Here is a 17228-nt window from a genome sequence, read left to right as displayed (position 1 = left end):
ACATGCACTGCCACCCGCGACCTATGCCAGTTTGGGGCCCCTACCCCACACCCGAACCCTGCCAGCTTAAGGCCTAACCTCTTCCCCGTCCTGCCCCACCGACGAGCCGCTACCCCTCCCGTACTGCCCCACGCATGCACTCCAGGGCCGGCCCCATACATTTCCTCTTGCCTTTCCCCATCCCAGGCACTACCCACCGCCCACACGTCCCTGTTCCTCTCGCATACTCACTCTCTCAGCACCTCACCCGAGCTGAAGGTTTTTCGCGCCCTTTCCATCACCTAGGAAACCACCGCACCCAAGCAGCCAATCACATATCTGAGTTTGCGTCACATGGGGAGAAGAGTGTCCCCGTATTGGCTCCCCACAGCCACATGACTGTTCGCGCAAACGGAAGTGAGGGTCACTTAGGGTAGGAGAACACCTAATTGGCTGTGCTGTCCCATGTGACCATTGAGCTTGTTTATTCCGTCACGGGCGGAAAGCGAGCTGTGAGGCCTGGTGTTCGTGCAGGCCTGGATTCCCTCGCAGAGTGGGGCAATGTTTGGAGCCAGGCCCAGCCTAGGAGGTACATGCCACCCCAACAGGGACTACGACTCCCAGCGTGCACTGCACACGCGGACCTTCTGGGGAGTGGTGTATGCTGGGAACTGTAGTAATCAGAGTGAGGCATCCTGAGAGTTGTGGTTCTGGGTGAGGCGGGGAACGTCGTGAGCTGAAACTTGTGGCGACGACGCTATGCATGCCGGGAGTTGCCGTCCTCAGGGGGCTGCGTGCCGGCAGCGGTAGTTCACCCCGGAAGTGGAGGGTGTTGGAAACCGCTCTGCCCCGGATCCAGCCTCTCTCTCCCCTCTTGTTTATTGTTGTGGTCCCCAGACACGTGGCTCCACCCTTCACTGTTGAGACCAATCCAAAGGAGGGAGGCTTTGAGTGGCAGGCGCGCAGACCAATCGGGTGGCAGTAAATGGCGCGGGGCAGATGACGTGAATCCGCCATGTTAGGAGCCTCTGTCACAACAGTGAGGAGCGAGCGGCGCCGCGAGCTTCCCCCTGCCCAGGGTACCGCTGAACCGCCCCCCTTCCCTGCCGGGACCGGCCTCAGGCGGGTAAGGACCCCCCAGCGGCGGTGTGGCCCGGCCCAGGGGGAGACTGTGCCCGGCCGGGTACTTCCCCCGGTGCCCCCTGCCCGACCCCGGGTCAGATCCATGAACTCCGAGCGGGTCCCCGATCCGCCCCCCGTGCTTGGGGGCCCTCACAAACCTCTCGCTGCAGGCCCCCGGGCTGTGTGTGCATCTTGAGTAGCAGCGTCACTCCCCAGCCGGGTACGCGGCTGCCCGGCCTGGCCTGGCCATAGACCCCCCCCGATCCCCCGCTGGGCCCAGCCCGGCCCAGTCACAGCCCCCCGCATCCCCCACTGGGCCCTGGGCCGGTCACCGCCCCCCCGATCCCCCGCTGGGCCCTGGGCCGGTCACCGCCCCCCCATCCCCCGCTGGGCCCGGCCCGGTCACCGCCCCCCCATCCCCCGCTGGGCCCGGCCCGGTCACAGCCCCCCGATCTCCCGCTGGCCCCTGGGCCCGGCCCGGTCACAGCCCCGCCCCCCCTCCATCCGCCGCTGGCCCCTGGACCCTGCCCGGCCGGGTCACTGCCCCCCCCCCCGATCCGCCCCTGGGCCCTGCCCGGTCACTGCCCCCCCCCATCCGCCCCTGGGCCCTGCCTGGCCTGGTCACAGCCCCCCCCCCCCCCCGATGCCCCACTGGCCCTGCTCCCTGGGCCTGGCTCAGTCACAGCCCCTTGATGCCCCCCTCTCCCGATGCCCCATTGGCCCTGGGCCCAGCCTGGTCACAGCCCCCTGATCCCCCACTGCTCCCTCAGCCTGGCCAGGTCTATCTCAGCCCTCTACCTGGCCCGATCCTCTCTCCCTCCCCCCCCCCCAGTTGACTCTGTACCCTCTACCTGGCCCGTTACTGCTTTCAGGCTCCAGGCATGGACAAGGCACTGCACTCTCACTACCTGACCACCCTGCAGGCCTGCGTTGTTAGCACAGGCAGCAAATCCCGCACCTGGAGTCAGGCACCCACTCTGCCTTGCATGGGTGCTGTTCTCTGGTAGCTGTTATCTCACAGACCGTTCAGCTCCTGAAAGCTGGGTTCTGGGCATCCACGTTTGAAAGGAGTGGCCTTGGCTTTAAATCCTATCGAGGAGTTGGGCAGTCCTCTCACAGCTGGCATCAGCTTTAGGGCAGTTTCGTCTGGAAATATGGCCTGGGAGCGGCCCTCTGGACCACAAGCGTCCTTGCCTGATGCTCTAAGGTTAGCAGCAGTGAGGTTAATGCAGGTTCTGCAAAATCTAGTTATTGTTTCCTGCTTCTCACAATGATTGACTACAAAACAGAGTGCCAGAAAAGCTTGGTTACCTGAAGCACAGAGAAAAGCTGTGTGGAAATTACCTGAAAGGGCAGTGATCACTCACTCAGCTGTGTGATCAGTCATGAATACATCCTAGCCCTTTCAGGACTGAGGGAAGGAATTGCTGCAAGTAGCCTGACTCTAGCTTGCAATGTAAACAGTTATTGGAAGAGGTGTAGCAAATTTCCAGTATTGACATGGAGCCAAGACTCCTGTTGAAGTCTCTGTTGGATGGCTAATTTGTGAAGAGAAGTAGCAGAAAACTCATGTGTCCTTTGTGTGAGCAAAGCTGTCATTAGTTCCTGGACAAACAAAAGGGCTGCAAGCATTTCAGTTAAGATCACTTTTATTGTTTTAACAGTCTTTGTTCAAAACTTAAATATTAAGGACTAAATTCACAATTCCAGTGAAGTCAGTGGAGTTCATTCCGTTTCCACAGAAGAGACTTTGGCCTGAAATGTCTTAACATATTTTAGGGTAACAATCTTTCTTTTTCCATAGCCCCACAGCATGGAGCCCCAGGTAAACCTCAGTGTGACTTTTAGAGGTGAGACTCAGAGTTTCCTGGTTTCAGATTCATCAAACACTACCTGGGCTGATGTAGAAGCCATGGTGAGTTTTGTAATTGTGTTGATAGATCCTGTATACTATCCTGTCTCTTTCCAACTTTCATAGAAGTCTAGGAATTGAAGAACATTTATTTTTAATATAGGCAATTGTATTTCTTTTGAGAAAAGCAAATTAAAGGGCATGGTAAAAATAGATAATTGCCACTGTGAAGAAGTTCTTAAAGTTCCTTTTATTGATGCAGTTAAACACAAGATCTTCTAGACTTCATTAAGCTATTAGCTCCGTCTATGCTACATATTTCTGCCGGCATAGCTGTGTTGGTCAGGGATGTGAAGAGAAGTATCTCTGGCCAATGTAGTTGTGCCCATAGGAACCCCTAGCGTAGATGCAGTTATATTGGCAAAACTGCACTTTTACTGGTATATCTTGTTTTCTTTAGTGGTGGCAGTACGGTAAAAGTGCAGCTTTGCTGCTATAAACTGCTTCCACACTAGGAACACATGGCTGATATAGTGTAGACATGGCCTTAGTAAAATTAACATAAAGCTCAAGTTGCCTTGAATACTAATACAATTTGGTTATGTTATTTCAAAATCATAGCGAAGTTCTTTTGTTTGATTAATCTGTGAAAACTTTAAAAACGAAGCTTCTCTCCTTTCCTTTTTAGCCTTGGGAGTCATAATTATGCTATCATCTGTTTTTTTTTTCTCTTTGTCTCTTTAAATCCCACCAATCTCGCTCCCTTTTACTGTTGATTGTGTTTTCTAAAATTGGATGCAACAAGCTAGTTTTTGGGGTGAAATTATATTTTATTGTGAAAGTCTGAATCTTTCATTTGGCTTGTCTGAAAGTAAGATGTAATGTCTCCATATCCTGTTCTTTTCCACAGCACTAACAACTAAGGATTCAGATTTAGGCTTTTTCCACCATCAAATGCACTGATTAGTCCTCAACCTCTTAATTCCCTTCCCTACCAAAATAGATATAGGGAAACGACTTACCTTAATGGTTCTCTACCTTGGCTATTACTGGTTCTCCTGAAACTTGATCTTTGTTCTGAGGTGCAGTGGAATTGCTGACATAAGAGTTTTCAGCTTCTTGTTATGTTAGTGCTTTTTTATGGACTGGTTTGCCTTTTGGATGCAAGTGTTTATCTTGCATATAAGCTGTGTGTGTAGACTCATACAGTCACTTGTACCAATCTATATATCATGGTAGGTGACTGGTCGCTGAAAAGTATTAGATTTGATTTGCATTTCCAACATTTTCTAGTTAAACTCTTTCACCGGGAAAACTGTCTGGGAGAGTTCACAATTCCATTAGCCATAGCAGAAATAATGCACCAAATTCGTTTCCATCTGCAGTAACTCCCCCATTTTTTTCCTGTTTTTGTTTGTTTGTTCTTCTGTTCATACCCTCACAAAGATGCATCTTGACATAATGAGATATAAGCTGATAACTGCCCTACTTTCCATCACTATTTAAGACTAGGCTATTATCTTTGAAAGATACATCTTGGGAGAGGGCCCTGCTTCACAGCTCTCATCCTTGTATTCAGGAACTGAACAGCACTAACTCCCTTGAGAGTGGCACTTGAATGTTCTGGGAGGAGTTGTAGTTCAGATTCAAAATACTTTCTTGGCATGACAAGCTATTCAGATGTTTCTATGGGGCAGAAAAGGACAGGACCAATCAGGTCTGTACTCCAATTTCCCACTCACACCGGGAGTGAGGGACATGAGTCACTTGCAGTGCTTCCTATAGCTCCATTGAGATACTTGAGTGCTGAGGCAGATGCTCCAAAACATTCAGTGTTGCAGTTTCTCAACTGGGAGCTTTGCCATTTTATCTATAAATTATCTGCAATGATAAACCTGCAGAGATGGATTCTATTAGGAGTGCTGAGACCACTTTTCAAACTGGGGACAACTGCATTTGTTGTCCTGATACGCTACACTGATTGTAGTTATTACACTGGGGAGTTGCTCAGTTTCTCAGGAAACTACTGTATAAGAAACTCAGCTTTCACTTGTCTTCCATCCCCACTGGTTGTCTCTGCTAGGTTCAGAATTGCAGAAACCTGGCCCTTATGTAATTATTCCTTGTGTCAAGTAGAGAGGGTTGAATCTGCTTGGGGAAAGAAGGATTGCTTACTTATGTAAATTTCATAATTGCGAAAACATACACGGCCCTCAAAGACTTATCACAGTAGGAAACATCTGCCTGTGTTTATGGCTCATTTGGAGCCATTCAGGGTCTTCTGCTAATGCAAAATACAGAATGGCTGCATTGAACCATTTTCCTGAATCTGAAACACATGAAGTTAGAGATTCCCTGTGGTCCCACAAAGCAGAGTATTAGGCAGTGGGTAATGCAGGAGTAAGGTACTTCACTCTGAGTGCTTGTGTAGCTTCAGTATCTGAAAACCCAAGGGGACAAGTGAAGCAGGTATGTGGAAAAAAAAAAGGCTCTTCATATGATTCCTGATTCCATGTCTCCTGATTGCTTGTTTGTGTAAAAGTGCAGGTGCTTAAGAATAGTTTGCTTCAGCCATTCTTTACTGCAGGGTGTTTACACAGAATAGGACCATTAACCTTGTGTAAATCCCATTTCAGTGGAAAGGTTGCTAAATGAAGCTTGGGTTTAGGCGCATATTAACTAAGGAAGAAGGGATCAAAGGGGTGTATTGCCCTTGGTCATGATAGGTATTTAAATTGTGTAAGGCCTAAAGGAAAGGCAGAGAGAGGGATGTAACTTGACTGCAGAAAAATGGATTTCATAAAACTTAATTGATCTCAAATGAGAGACAATGGGAGAGGAGAGGGTTTAACCATCTCCCCTATTAATAACTGTGACTAGCTGAGTTCCTGTCTCACTCTCTTTATTTTTACTTGCAGGTGAAAGTTTCATTTGATCTAAACAACATTCAGATCAAATACATGGATGAGGATAATGATGAGGTACTTACATTAGTGATTCCTGTTGTGTGTCCCTAAACATTAGTGTGAGGCCAGTAACCAGTTGATGGTTTGTAGCTGGCTGTTCAGGCAAATGGTTTGTGTTGTGTTAGACAGGTCCGAGTTAACTCCTTTTGGAACTCTGAAGCTCCACATGCAGGATTCACTTTGTTGGTTTCCCCTCTTGTAAAATGAGATGTTCCTGTTTAAAAAAGATGGAAAACTGCTGTCCTGTTGCCATCTCCCATGGCCTACTGAAAACCTGTAGTAGTTCCATGCTGTTATATGGGAGGGATGTTCCTGTTCCTGAAGACTCACAGGGTTGTAGCTACTTGTGTTCCCAGCCACTGCAAAGCCCTAGCTCCTTAGTCCATGCTTTCTCATGGAAAATTTAGGTTTGTTACTATGACATGAAGCATTCAATTTCTTTGCATCTTATTCAAATTCCATGGTCTCTATGAAGTGATGCTTCCCTTCCGAGTGAATAAATTGCCTACTTGTAATTATTCTTTTGGGGTAACTTCCTGCATGACACATCCTGACACACTCACTTCTCTCAATATATAGTTAGAGGTTTAGATCAATAAAACTCTCAGATAGCTCCTGAACACTGCCCCTGTTGGATAGCTCACAGCTCTTCTTGTATGTTGGGAGAAAAGACACCACTTCTGGAAGCTTTGAGGAGAGCCCTATTTGGTACTTTACTTTAGCAAACAGATCAGTATTGTGTTGTCTCCAGAAAAAGATTACAGGAATGGTGTCTCCCTTTACGTTTTAAGGCACACTTATGAAGACTAGGTACTCTCTGGGCAAGTTTAACAAAGAATCTTCAGAATCAACAGTCTGTAGTGATGAAATAGGATCTATCTTATGCTACGGATTAGTAACTTTTTTCTGTGCACACTTACTAATCAGGCAAACTGTAGGAGATCGGGCTGGTTTCTGTCTAATTCAGTTGAGCATTACACCTTGAAAGCTAATAGGTCAGACCCCGCTCATGTGATGTTTCTATCAATGGCCCAAAGACGTGGATGGAATCTTTTCCAACTTGCTTCTAGTAGACAGGATTGTGCCTCAAGGCCTCAGTTGGGGATTGGTATTAAATCTAGTAAAAAGACCTAAAGAGCATACAATCTAGCTTAATAACAAGATGCAGCAGAATGAAGTAACGCCTGAGTGGAGATGAGGATGAGATAACAGAAGTAGGACAGTGTTTCTGAAATTCTGAATAAGAAATAATTTATTTGAATACATTTTCAAATGTAGTTGGAACATACGGGGAGTAGTATTAGGAAATATTAATGATGTGGTGGCTTTTGCTCACTATTATGTCTCTTCACAGGTCTCTGTCAATAGCGAAGGTAAGATATTACTTTGCTTTTCATACTTGGTTTATTATTTTCAGTAAAACAATAGCACTGCTTAGGTTTCTGGGGAAACATGGTACTGCTAGGCAGTGCCAAGTCAGGGCATCTCAGTGGTGAAGAGAGAAGGTCTGGGTTTCTGAAAATCTGTAGCATTGCTATTCTTAAAACTCTCCATTTAATCATCCTTCTGTTGTCTCCCTGACTTATTAGCTTTGCTGGAAGCTATATAGAGAGATGGTTTTTAAATTGTAGTTATTAAAAAGCCTGTGGAGTGTTGGCTAGTTCTGTCGCCCTCGTGAAATTGTCCTGCTTTTGTTTTGTGAGAGTGGCATCTGATCATAGAATCATAGAATATCATAGAATCATAGAATATCAGGGTTGGAAGGGACCTCAGGAGGTCATCTAGTCCAACCCCCTGCTCAAAGCAGGACCAATTCCCAATCATTCTTCCCCCTAAAGTTCTCTGGACAGGGAATCCATGCTTGGGTGCTGGATGCTGGCTTTATCATGTTCCTCACTCAAGCTCTTGATAAATGAAGGGCTGTTTTGTCCATCAAGGCTGCTGATGTCATGAATTTCTACCCGGGTAGGTCCTGACACTCAAGTCTTCTGCGGAGTTCTAAGGTTATTTTTTGTCATCCATTGGCTGGTTGTATGGGAATTATGAGAAATGGGTAGAAATGAAGGGAGGAATGTTACATTGCCAGACTGCAGGTGCATGTACTATCTTTTGTGCTACTTTTGTAAATTGCAGAAGGCCCTTTAAATGCTATTGAGTCCCTGAGGAAGAGCACTCATGTCCTGACACAGGAACCCAAATAGCATATGCCAAATGCCCCCATGTGTGACTATTTCCATGTCCCAGACATAACATTTCTTCTTTTTTTCTTTTAGAGGAATATGAAGAAGCTCTGAAGGTAACTGGTCCCTGTAACTTTTTCTAATATCTTCAAAAATCTCTATAATGGAAATCCATGAGTTGCTGGATTTTTCTCAGGCACGTGGCATGTAGGGAATCAGAACAACCTGGTTGTAAAGTTGTCTATTTTTAGATGCTAGTTTGAAGACTTTATTAGGATAATTCTTCCAGGCCAAAATATTGTTACACTGACTTAGCAAATGTTTCCCATCTTAAAAAACAAAACATTATGCAGAGAATGTAAAAGGGACTTGAAAGCATGGTCTTCCAGACTCTTAAAGGCCTTACCACCTACAAGGTCCAGTCCTGCATTTCTGAATAATGTAAACTACAGTGGTGGTGAGCTCAGCTGCTATATCTAAGGTTAATTTGTTAGAGCAGCTGTAAACTGTAAACCACTTGCTGTGTAACTAGCGCAAGAAAAATCCTTTCATCACTTGGTTCAGTTTTGAATTTCTGTTCTTGAAATAACTTTTAAATATTCAAGAACAAAAGAACTGTGAAGTAATCTCCTGACTGCTCCGGGGCTAAAGTTTTTCACAATCATCCTGTTTATCAGGTCAGATAAACTGCTCTGTTGTGGATTTAGCAAAACCTACAAAAGCTCTGTCTACTTTCCCTTCCATTTATATTATGACTTTCTTATGATTTTATTTGGTAATAGAGACCAGCTGTCTGTAGTCTGGCATGTCACTTGCTTTTTTGGCTTATTCGGCAATGGTATGACGGAAATGTCTCTGCAGGAAAACTTGCTTGTTGCTAGTTAAATGGTGAGAATGGGCCGTGTATGCATCATGCATTGTTTACTTAGATTGCAGTTACACAAGGAAATCAGATCCAAATGAAAGTATATCAAGTAAACTCCCTTCCAAGTGAAACTGCGCATTCCTGTTCCACGCAAGTCTGTGAAAAAGCTGGATTAGAAAAACTGTCCATTCCCAAAGATGGAAAGAGACCTCTCTCACACTATTCCATGCTTGCTCAGGCCTTAGGACAGGACATAAAGGCTGAAAGGGAAACCACAGCACAGGTAGGATACAGAGCTGTATTGTTCAAAACAAATGATTCTGAAATGTTTCACTTGATAGCATATTATTGCAGGCTGGTAGTCATCTGCCTGTACACGAGATGGAGGCTTGAGTCAAAATTTTGCTTCTTGGTCACACCTATTCAAACCCACTGAAATCAGTAAAGTTGATTGGATGTAACTGAGGGAGATTTGTTTGGTCTGATATTAGGATGAAGGAATCCTTAATGTCGAGGACAGAGTCTTAAACATTAGAAGAGGTGTGATTGTTAGATTCCTAAAGCCTTGATGAAGTGGGTTCTAGCCCATGAAAGCTTGTGCCCGAATAAATGTGTTAGTCTCTAAGGTGCCACAAGGATCCACGTTGTTTTTGCTGATACAGACTAACTCGGCTACCACTCTGAAATTTGATTCCCTCTGTAATTCTCAGCTACAAACTAGCTGCTCTCAAGTAATTTTCTCTAGCTGTCAGTGTGTAATTTTGCATCTAATGCTAATAATGGAGGAAGCTTTCAGTAAACTTAGTATAGGCAGACAGTGGCTTGCTTACGTGGCTTCCAGTGTTCTTCTAGGAGACTGAAACTCTGTTTATGGTGAAAGGTGTTTGAGGGGAATATGTTCAGAACTCTCCTAGCTGTTTGTTGGTGGGGGGTGGTGGTGGTGGTATGTGTTTGGACTTGGTGTTTTTGTTGATTACTCCCAAATTAATTGGTGATACATGCAAGGAAATTATATAGTTAAGGTCTGCAATTTATTTTTGGCTCTACAGCAAAAGCTAAATCAAAACGAAGCTGAAGGGACCAGTGAAAAGCCTCCAGAGTGGTTTACTAGCTACTTGGAATCAGTAAGTATTTCCTTGGATCTTTGTCGTCTCAAAGGTTTATGTGAGACACTGTGGGGGTTGGGGGAGGACTTTGTTTCTTACAAGTATAGGTCTGGTTAATGTGGTTTCCTTAAAGCATATGGCACTTGGCTTCTAAATATCAAGAAGCCACCACAGTTCTATAGTGTAGCCGTTTCCTAAAATGTGGTCCACACTGAACGTTACAACTGCTCTATCCCTTGTCAAAGCTGGATTGTTCCCTGTTAAAAATTTACAAGGGTTGTCCAATCTGATTTTAAATAATCTTAGCTTTGACAAGGGTTGGAGTAGTTTAGGAATTCTCCCTCTTTCCATTGGGGAGACTCCCATAGTAGAATCCGTGTTGCATTCCACACAGCCCTTAGGATCTCATGGTCATTGTCCTGAAGAACTTACATAGAACATGGTGTTGCTTTTAGAAAGTCCTGTTTGACCAGTTCAACAGGTGTAGCCCTCACGGCTTCTAAAGACTTGGAACCACAACATAAACAGAGCAATTAAAAGAGGCTAGGCCACTGAAGGTAACACTTCTTTGGAGACAAGTGGGTATAACATATAGACTGTTAACATGGGTTATTAATATTGTTGTCGTCGCTCAGCTCCTTAATCCACAAGCTCACAGAAGAGATGACTAGCCAGGAATAATCAGCTACTACCTTCCTGAACTAATCCAAATCATAATGATCCCTGTAATAATAGCAGCACAAACTAAGCAGCCCCTTATTTATAAGGCGCTAGCTGGTGATATTTAAAGTAGGATCAGGTAAGTAAAGGCAGGATTCAGACTTTTAGGGATCCTCTAAAAATGAAGGCTGGAAACCTGCTTGCTGTCTAGGAAGGTCCATGCAAACCTGGAGTTTAAGGGAAAATATTAGACTTACCTAACTCCCAGAGTTACCTGACTTGCCTGAGAAGCTGTGCCATAGCGTCAATATTTAGAATCTTCTGTTTGCTTTTCTGCAATAAACTAGATTCATTAAAATAAGTGGTTTGGTATTTTGTAAAATGCCAACTGTCTGAGGAGAGCGATACTCCACTGATTTCAGTCTGGAAGATGCCAGGAGAGGAAAAGGAATTAACATGAACTTTCTGTCTTAAAAATTGGGAATATTGGGACTATGTGGACCAAAACCTACAGTTGTCCAGGCAGGTGCCATTGGTGACCACCTTCTTTTCCTCAGTTTAGGGAACAAGTAGTTAAAGAAACTGTTGAGAAACTTGAGCAAAAACTAAGTGAGAAGCTCATCCTTCGTAATCAGCCCCCAGACTCATCTAGCAGCTCCACCGTAATAGCACAACCCGCTCCAGAGACCCAGTCAACACAAGGCAGCCAGTGTGACTGGCTAATCTCCTGCAGCAACTGCCATGCCCGGATTGTGGGGATCCGCTACCAGTGCAGGTACAGTCTGATGGCATCTGGTTGTTTAGAAGAGTGACATATCAGTGTTTTATGCCTATGCGTTATAGAATGAGAAATTGTTGACACTTGGAAAAATCTCCAAAGTTTGAATTCACAGGGTGTGAACCTTGTCTCAGATGCTTCTGTGTGCATTGCTGCATGTCTTGTATATTCAGCAACTGTGCCAGTACTTTTGGTGATTTGAGAACTTTCTCAGTGGCATATCAGCCTAGATCTGAGATCATAATGTCTTCAGTAAATAGTTCTCTTGTTGGTCATGATTGGTTACTCAGGTCATGCACATTTTTTTTTCTCCTCTTCCTCTCCATAGCCACGTCAGAATTCAAAACATTGGGTCTTACTGATAGCTATCCTAAGTGCTGTGTGATAACACACATCCCATAAAAAGGGGCAGCTGCCATTTGAGTTCCTGTAAAAATAAATGCTTTGTTCTTATGGCCTAAATAGCAACTGTAGCAATTGACATAGTTCAATCTGATGTATATTTCCTCTGTCACTCAGAGCGTACAGATTGATATACTTCCATTAATTCCATTTCATCAGTACATCTGCTTTATAGCCCTGGGACGCTGCTAAGAGCTTTGGTGTCCTGTCCCCTACACTGTATCATCCACTATACTGCAGTATATTTTACAAAGAATTTTGCGTAGTCCTCCTTACCCTCTGTTGCAAACAATCTGCAGTCAGTCACTCATGAGCTGAGGAAGGGCATGCTTTAAGATGTGGCACTAAGGAGGAAATGACTCAATGTCCTGGATGGAGTTGGGTTGGAAAGAATGTTACCGATGGAGGTGGCTGCACAAATGATGAAGCCGACTCCTGCTCCACCCCAAGTAGTCTTGCCTAATATGCAGAGGTTCCGATGCAGTCATTGCTTCTTTAGGGAGATGGGGGTGTTACCCATATGAAGATTTCTTTTCCTACACACACACCCCTTCCTTTATTTGCCTTTAAGTAACCTGCTTGCCTTTACTTTTTTGCAGTGTGTGTCCATCCTACAGTATCTGTGAACCGTGTGAGGCAGGGACATATGCACATGATCTAATCATGTCTTGTGAAGTTGCGGGCCTGTTCATGTGTCTCTGAGACATACAGCATTGGGCAGTTCCTCTCCTCGTCTCCTGCTACTCTGGAGCAAGTTAGGTAAATGCGTAGCTGCCTCAGTTACGTGGCAGTGTTCTTCTGGTCTGCAGGAGGCAGTTTGAAAATGCCTATATTTGAGGTTTTGTTTTTTTATGGTGGATAGAAGAAAGCAAGAAGTAGAAACTGGCATATGCATTATTTCCAGAATATGGAGTAGATGACTAAGCAGAGTAGCATATGTCTGTGCCACATTAAATCCAAGACTGTCCTTGACTCTTCAGCAAGAAGGTGGAAGAGATAGTTAGGCAGAGGTTTCTTCTCTTTTCTCATCTCATAGCTGGGTTCTGCAGGACCTAATGAGTTCAATATGTCCCTGTGATACCACATATGTTAATGTGGCTTCCGTGAGTTAGCTCTTCCATCAGGGCCACATTGAATATCTTCACCAGCTACTCTTCAGGCATTTGTCACAGATTTGCATCCTTTGGGAAATGTGCCCTTCAGAAGATGTCACTGAGATATTGCTCATGGAAGCCTGATGTTTTTCATTTAGCGTTCCATGAAACATTCCTGGCAGAATTAGAATTTATGTTGTTGGAAGCTGAACTCCAATTTGGTTGCTAAGTGTATGTTGTACAGAGCTGGATGTCTTTATTTGCAGGCTCCAGAAACAAATGGACAAAAGATTTCTGAAGGCAGAAAAGCAAAGATTACGAGCGGAGAAGAAACAGCGCAAGGCTGAAGTCCGAGAGCTCAAAAAGCAGCTCAAGCTGCACAGGAAGATTCACCTGTGGAACTCTGTCCATGCGCTGGAGATCACCGGCTCACCCGCTATCAAACCAGAGAGCCTGCAGCCTAGTGCCCTCATGTAAGGAATGCTGGGAGTCAGAACAGCGCTTCGTGCATTGCTGTGCTATTTCTTGATCCCGTGATGCAATGAGGTTAAAATGTCATTTAGAATTTTATGAAATAATGAAAGGCTAAATCCTGGAGACTCCAGTGAGAGTCCATGAGAGTTTTGACCTAGTGAGGACTGCAAGGTTTGATGCTGTTTGTTAAAATCCTATCCCTTACCAAAAATCTGAAAAGTGTATATGGCGCATAAGCTGGGCATGTTGTGAGTTGGGAGAGTGTGAGGGGTTTAAATTTGAGGTGGTGTAACAGGGAGGGAGGGAGGGCAGCATAAATTGAGGTTGACTTGGTGCCTCATTTGAACAGACTGCATTTTTTACGGTCTTCCTGACTGGCTCCTTTTGGAATCTAGTCTGTACTCCATGTGCACCATTTTTGCACAAGACCATGCTGAGGTAAGAATGGAGGCAATAGCACCCTTTTGTCTCATTAGATGGGAATCTTTCACGTAGACAAGTCTGCTTGAGTTTTTCCATTATTCTACTTTATGCATATACAGATTTAAAACATGTAATATCTCTGGTTTCTCATTCCCTTAAAATCATAAGGGTGTATTTTTTTCCTTTACGTGTGTCTGAATCCAATTAAAATTAGTTGGAGCTACTTTATACTCATGGAGAGTTTAATAGATCCAGTTGTGTTACCTATTCGCTAAGTAGGAAATATTTCCACTTTTTTTTTTTAAAGGACACCAATTTGAATTGTAGTGCAGGATCTGAAACTGTGTTTAAATTAACATGTCCCTAAGCCTCTTTCCAAATTTTGTGTGGGTGGGTGGGGAACATTGAAACCCATCTATTGCGGAGAGTCCTAAAGGGGAAATGATGAGGCTGACCAGATACTAGTATTCTGATTCAACAAAGCATTTCAGTATGTGTTTTAAATGCTTTGCTGAATCTAGGCCAAGGAACTGTCAAATGAAAGTAAACCAGCTGGGAACAAATTATTTCATTAATATAAATGTTTAAATGTTGTAACTATACTAGAGGAAATTGTCAGAAAAATGTTTTATCTTGACCCCTATAAGCAAAGCAAGACCAACTGCTTAAATGGTGGATTTTAAAACTTAAGTTGAAGATATTTATTTAAAATGCCAGGGCTTTGGCTCTGCTTCCACAAGCTGAAGAGGAGAATGACAACTGAAATAAGTCAGTCTGCTTCATTCAGTCAATTTCAGAGCGGCTTCTGTGCTTTGTTCTGTATTCAGGAGTCCTATCCAGCCCTGCCCAGCAGTTGTCCCTACATTGAGTGCAGCGTTTGTGGATGAGAATTTGCCTGATGGGACTCGCATACAACCAGGGACAAAGTTTATCAAGCACTGGCGAATGAAGAACACTGGCAACGTGGAGTGGAGCTCAGACACCAAGGTGCCCCATCTTTGCTATTGCTGTGTTCACACTTGTAAATCACTTGAGTAAGTTCCAGGAGGTAAAGTTTGTGTGTGTTGGCTATGGACAGGGATTTTGGTTCTGACTGCGGTCAAAGCAACACCTGCCTCAGGTTCTGGCTAGTCTGTTCATAGAAGAGTACGCTTCTTGCACTCCTCAGGAATAGACGGCAGAGGACTGAAAAAAAGGGGTTAATGACCACCATAACTTTGGGAAACTATATTGAATTAGTGACTTGCCAAGGCGTGGTCCCACAACATGGTCGTTCTATCATATGTCAGCTTTTGCTTCTGTCACACATACAAACATCTGACCATAGCACCACCACCTCTTTCTTTCATTAGTCTAGACCAAAATTAAAACTGAAACATCAATATTTTATCAGCCTTTGCCGTGACTGAGACTTACATAGAGTAAGTCTGAAGGGTTCATTAGACAGGTCCTCCACTGGAAGAGTAGAGCTGGTGAGTGTGGGGGTGGTTAGGGTGCCAATAAACTAGTTGGTTTTGTTTTTTATCCTTCAGCTGAAATTCATGTGGGGAAATCTGACCCTGGGGTCTTCTGAAAAAAAGGACGTATTGGTGCCATCCCTGCCAGCAGGGCAAGTGGGGATTGTCTCGGTTGAGTTTATTGCTCCTGCTCTAGAAGGGACCTACGCTTCTCATTGGCGGCTGTCACACAAAGGGGAGCAGTTTGGGCCCAGAGTTTGGTGCAGTATTGTTGTGGATCCTTCCGCAGTCGCTGCCTGCCTGGAGAGGAATCAGAAGACCTCTAGTTCTAGTCTAAAGGATAAGGATTCCTGTAGAAATGAGGCAAGTATCTCAAACTGATATGATAGAATCTGCCTATGGAAGAGAGAATAGTGTCTGTTTCTGTTTGGTGCAATGGTGTAGTTGCTTCCATCCTCCTGCAGTGTTGACCTAGTGTTGGGGATTGTTTCAGTTTTTTCCCATTGTTAAAAAAGATGGCCTAACTTTGTTGCTGAAGTAGTTGCTGACATAGAATCATAGACTATCAGGGTTGGAAGAGACCTCAGGAGGTATCTAGTCCAACCCCCTGCTCAAAGCAGGACCAATTCCCAAGTAAATCCCTAAATGAACTCTCAACCCTGGGTTTAGCAGGCCAATGCTCAAACCACTGAGCTATTCCTGCCTCCCATATTACCTGCTGCTTTGCCGAACCTGGAATTAATTGTTGCAGTATGTTATAGCTAGGTTTTTTGGATTTTTTTGTAACTGAAACCTTGCAAGACACCACCTCTTATGTATTTGCACCTGTCACTAAGGCTCCAAGTTAGGTGGAATGAGGCTTTTTTCGTATTATACTGTTCAGTCTACATAACATTCTGGCTTCATATTTTTATATAAACTATATTTGGGAGCCTCCTGCAAACATCAGAGGGTGTTAATCTAAGGTGCCTCTGGGATGTATCTCCTCCCCACCCTTGGTTTTCTGCAGGTGTTTTCTTCAAAATCAGAATCAGAAGGCCAGGAGGCTGGTGAGGGGATGGAGCAGACAGACTTGCCAGTGCCAGGCATCCCTCTGAAGATTAAAATATCCCCAGCGAGAGAGAGTTTTACATCCCATCAGTTGATCTCCTTACTGCACAGGTAAAATACTAAATTAAAGGCAAAAGAAGATTTTGTGCCCTGGTTTTAGTAAAGTGCATAGATATTCACAGAGGTTAGTTGCCTGCCTTCTTGAACTGTCAGCTGTTTTGGGTTCAGGAAATACAGGCCACAGCTTTCTTGATTCAGTAAAACTACTATTCCCTGAAGCAACAGTAGTGGGAACTTGTTGCCACTACAATAGGAATGCCACCCATCTTGTTACCCGAGTAGAACCTATTCCACACTGAGTTATATAGGGAACCTTCCCTCCTTTGCCTCTAATAAAGGGCATTTGTTTGTGCATTGTTCCCACTGTATAGTCTCCCTCTTTCTGGCCATTTACTGATTTTAAAAACACAACTATTCTCCTGAATTGGACATAAGAGTCCTACTAGAGAGCTGCAGTCTGCCTGAAATTCTGAGGCCCCTGGAGAACTGGAGTAGATTTATTTATAATAAATGTGGTGCTGCTAGGTTCTGTGGGGGGGTGCAGTGCAGGGCACACTAATGGAAATAATCTGGGGTTTCCTCCTGTAGGATTTGCTGTCCTTTGAGCTGCTGGACATTAACATAGTGCAGGAACTGGAGCGAGTACCACACAACACTCCTGTTGGTAAGGAACTTCCTAAATTCTGGTGCACAGCATCTCTCATTCCAGGAGACCTAGAATAGAGGAGTATGACTGTGGTCACGCAGACAGCTGATTCTC

General features: G+C 44.6%; 2 protein-coding genes across 7 annotated transcripts in view; one reads left to right on the top strand and one right to left on the bottom strand.

Moving 5' to 3' along the window:
* BRCA1 (BRCA1 DNA repair associated) overlaps positions 1-295 on the bottom strand; it is a 48648-nt gene extending 48353 nt beyond the window's left edge. For 4 of the 6 annotated variants that reach the window (XM_030541132.1, XM_030541135.1, XM_030541137.1 and 1 more), the window contains exon 1: positions 232-265. The gene's annotated coding sequence lies outside the window, so the exon portion shown is untranslated. Of the gene's footprint in view, positions 1-231 lie in introns of all 6 variants that reach the window. The other 2 variants (XM_030541134.1, XM_030541133.1) reach the window with 2 other exon arrangements.
* Positions 296-469: 174 nt separating this feature from the next.
* NBR1 (NBR1 autophagy cargo receptor) overlaps positions 470-17228 on the top strand; it is a 28129-nt gene continuing 11370 nt past the window's right edge. Inside the window, 17 exon segments of the mRNA XM_030541001.1 lie at positions 470-568; positions 877-1105; positions 2906-3016; positions 5872-5934; positions 7274-7292; positions 8193-8215; positions 9029-9247; positions 10014-10088; positions 11288-11505; positions 12510-12569; positions 12571-12669; positions 13271-13477; positions 14729-14888; positions 15434-15721; positions 16368-16458; positions 16461-16519; positions 17057-17132. Of these exon segments, the coding sequence (XP_030396861.1) occupies positions 995-1105; positions 2906-3016; positions 5872-5934; positions 7274-7292; positions 8193-8215; positions 9029-9247; positions 10014-10088; positions 11288-11505; positions 12510-12569; positions 12571-12669; positions 13271-13477; positions 14729-14888; positions 15434-15721; positions 16368-16458; positions 16461-16519; positions 17057-17132 (1879 nt within the window). The 5' untranslated portion in view covers positions 470-568; positions 877-994.

This window comes from Gopherus evgoodei, chromosome 23 (assembly GCF_007399415.2).
Source record: "Gopherus evgoodei ecotype Sinaloan lineage chromosome 23, rGopEvg1_v1.p, whole genome shotgun sequence".
Taxonomy (NCBI): Eukaryota; Metazoa; Chordata; order Testudines; family Testudinidae; genus Gopherus; species Gopherus evgoodei.
This window is presented reverse-complemented; position numbering and strand designations above follow the sequence as displayed.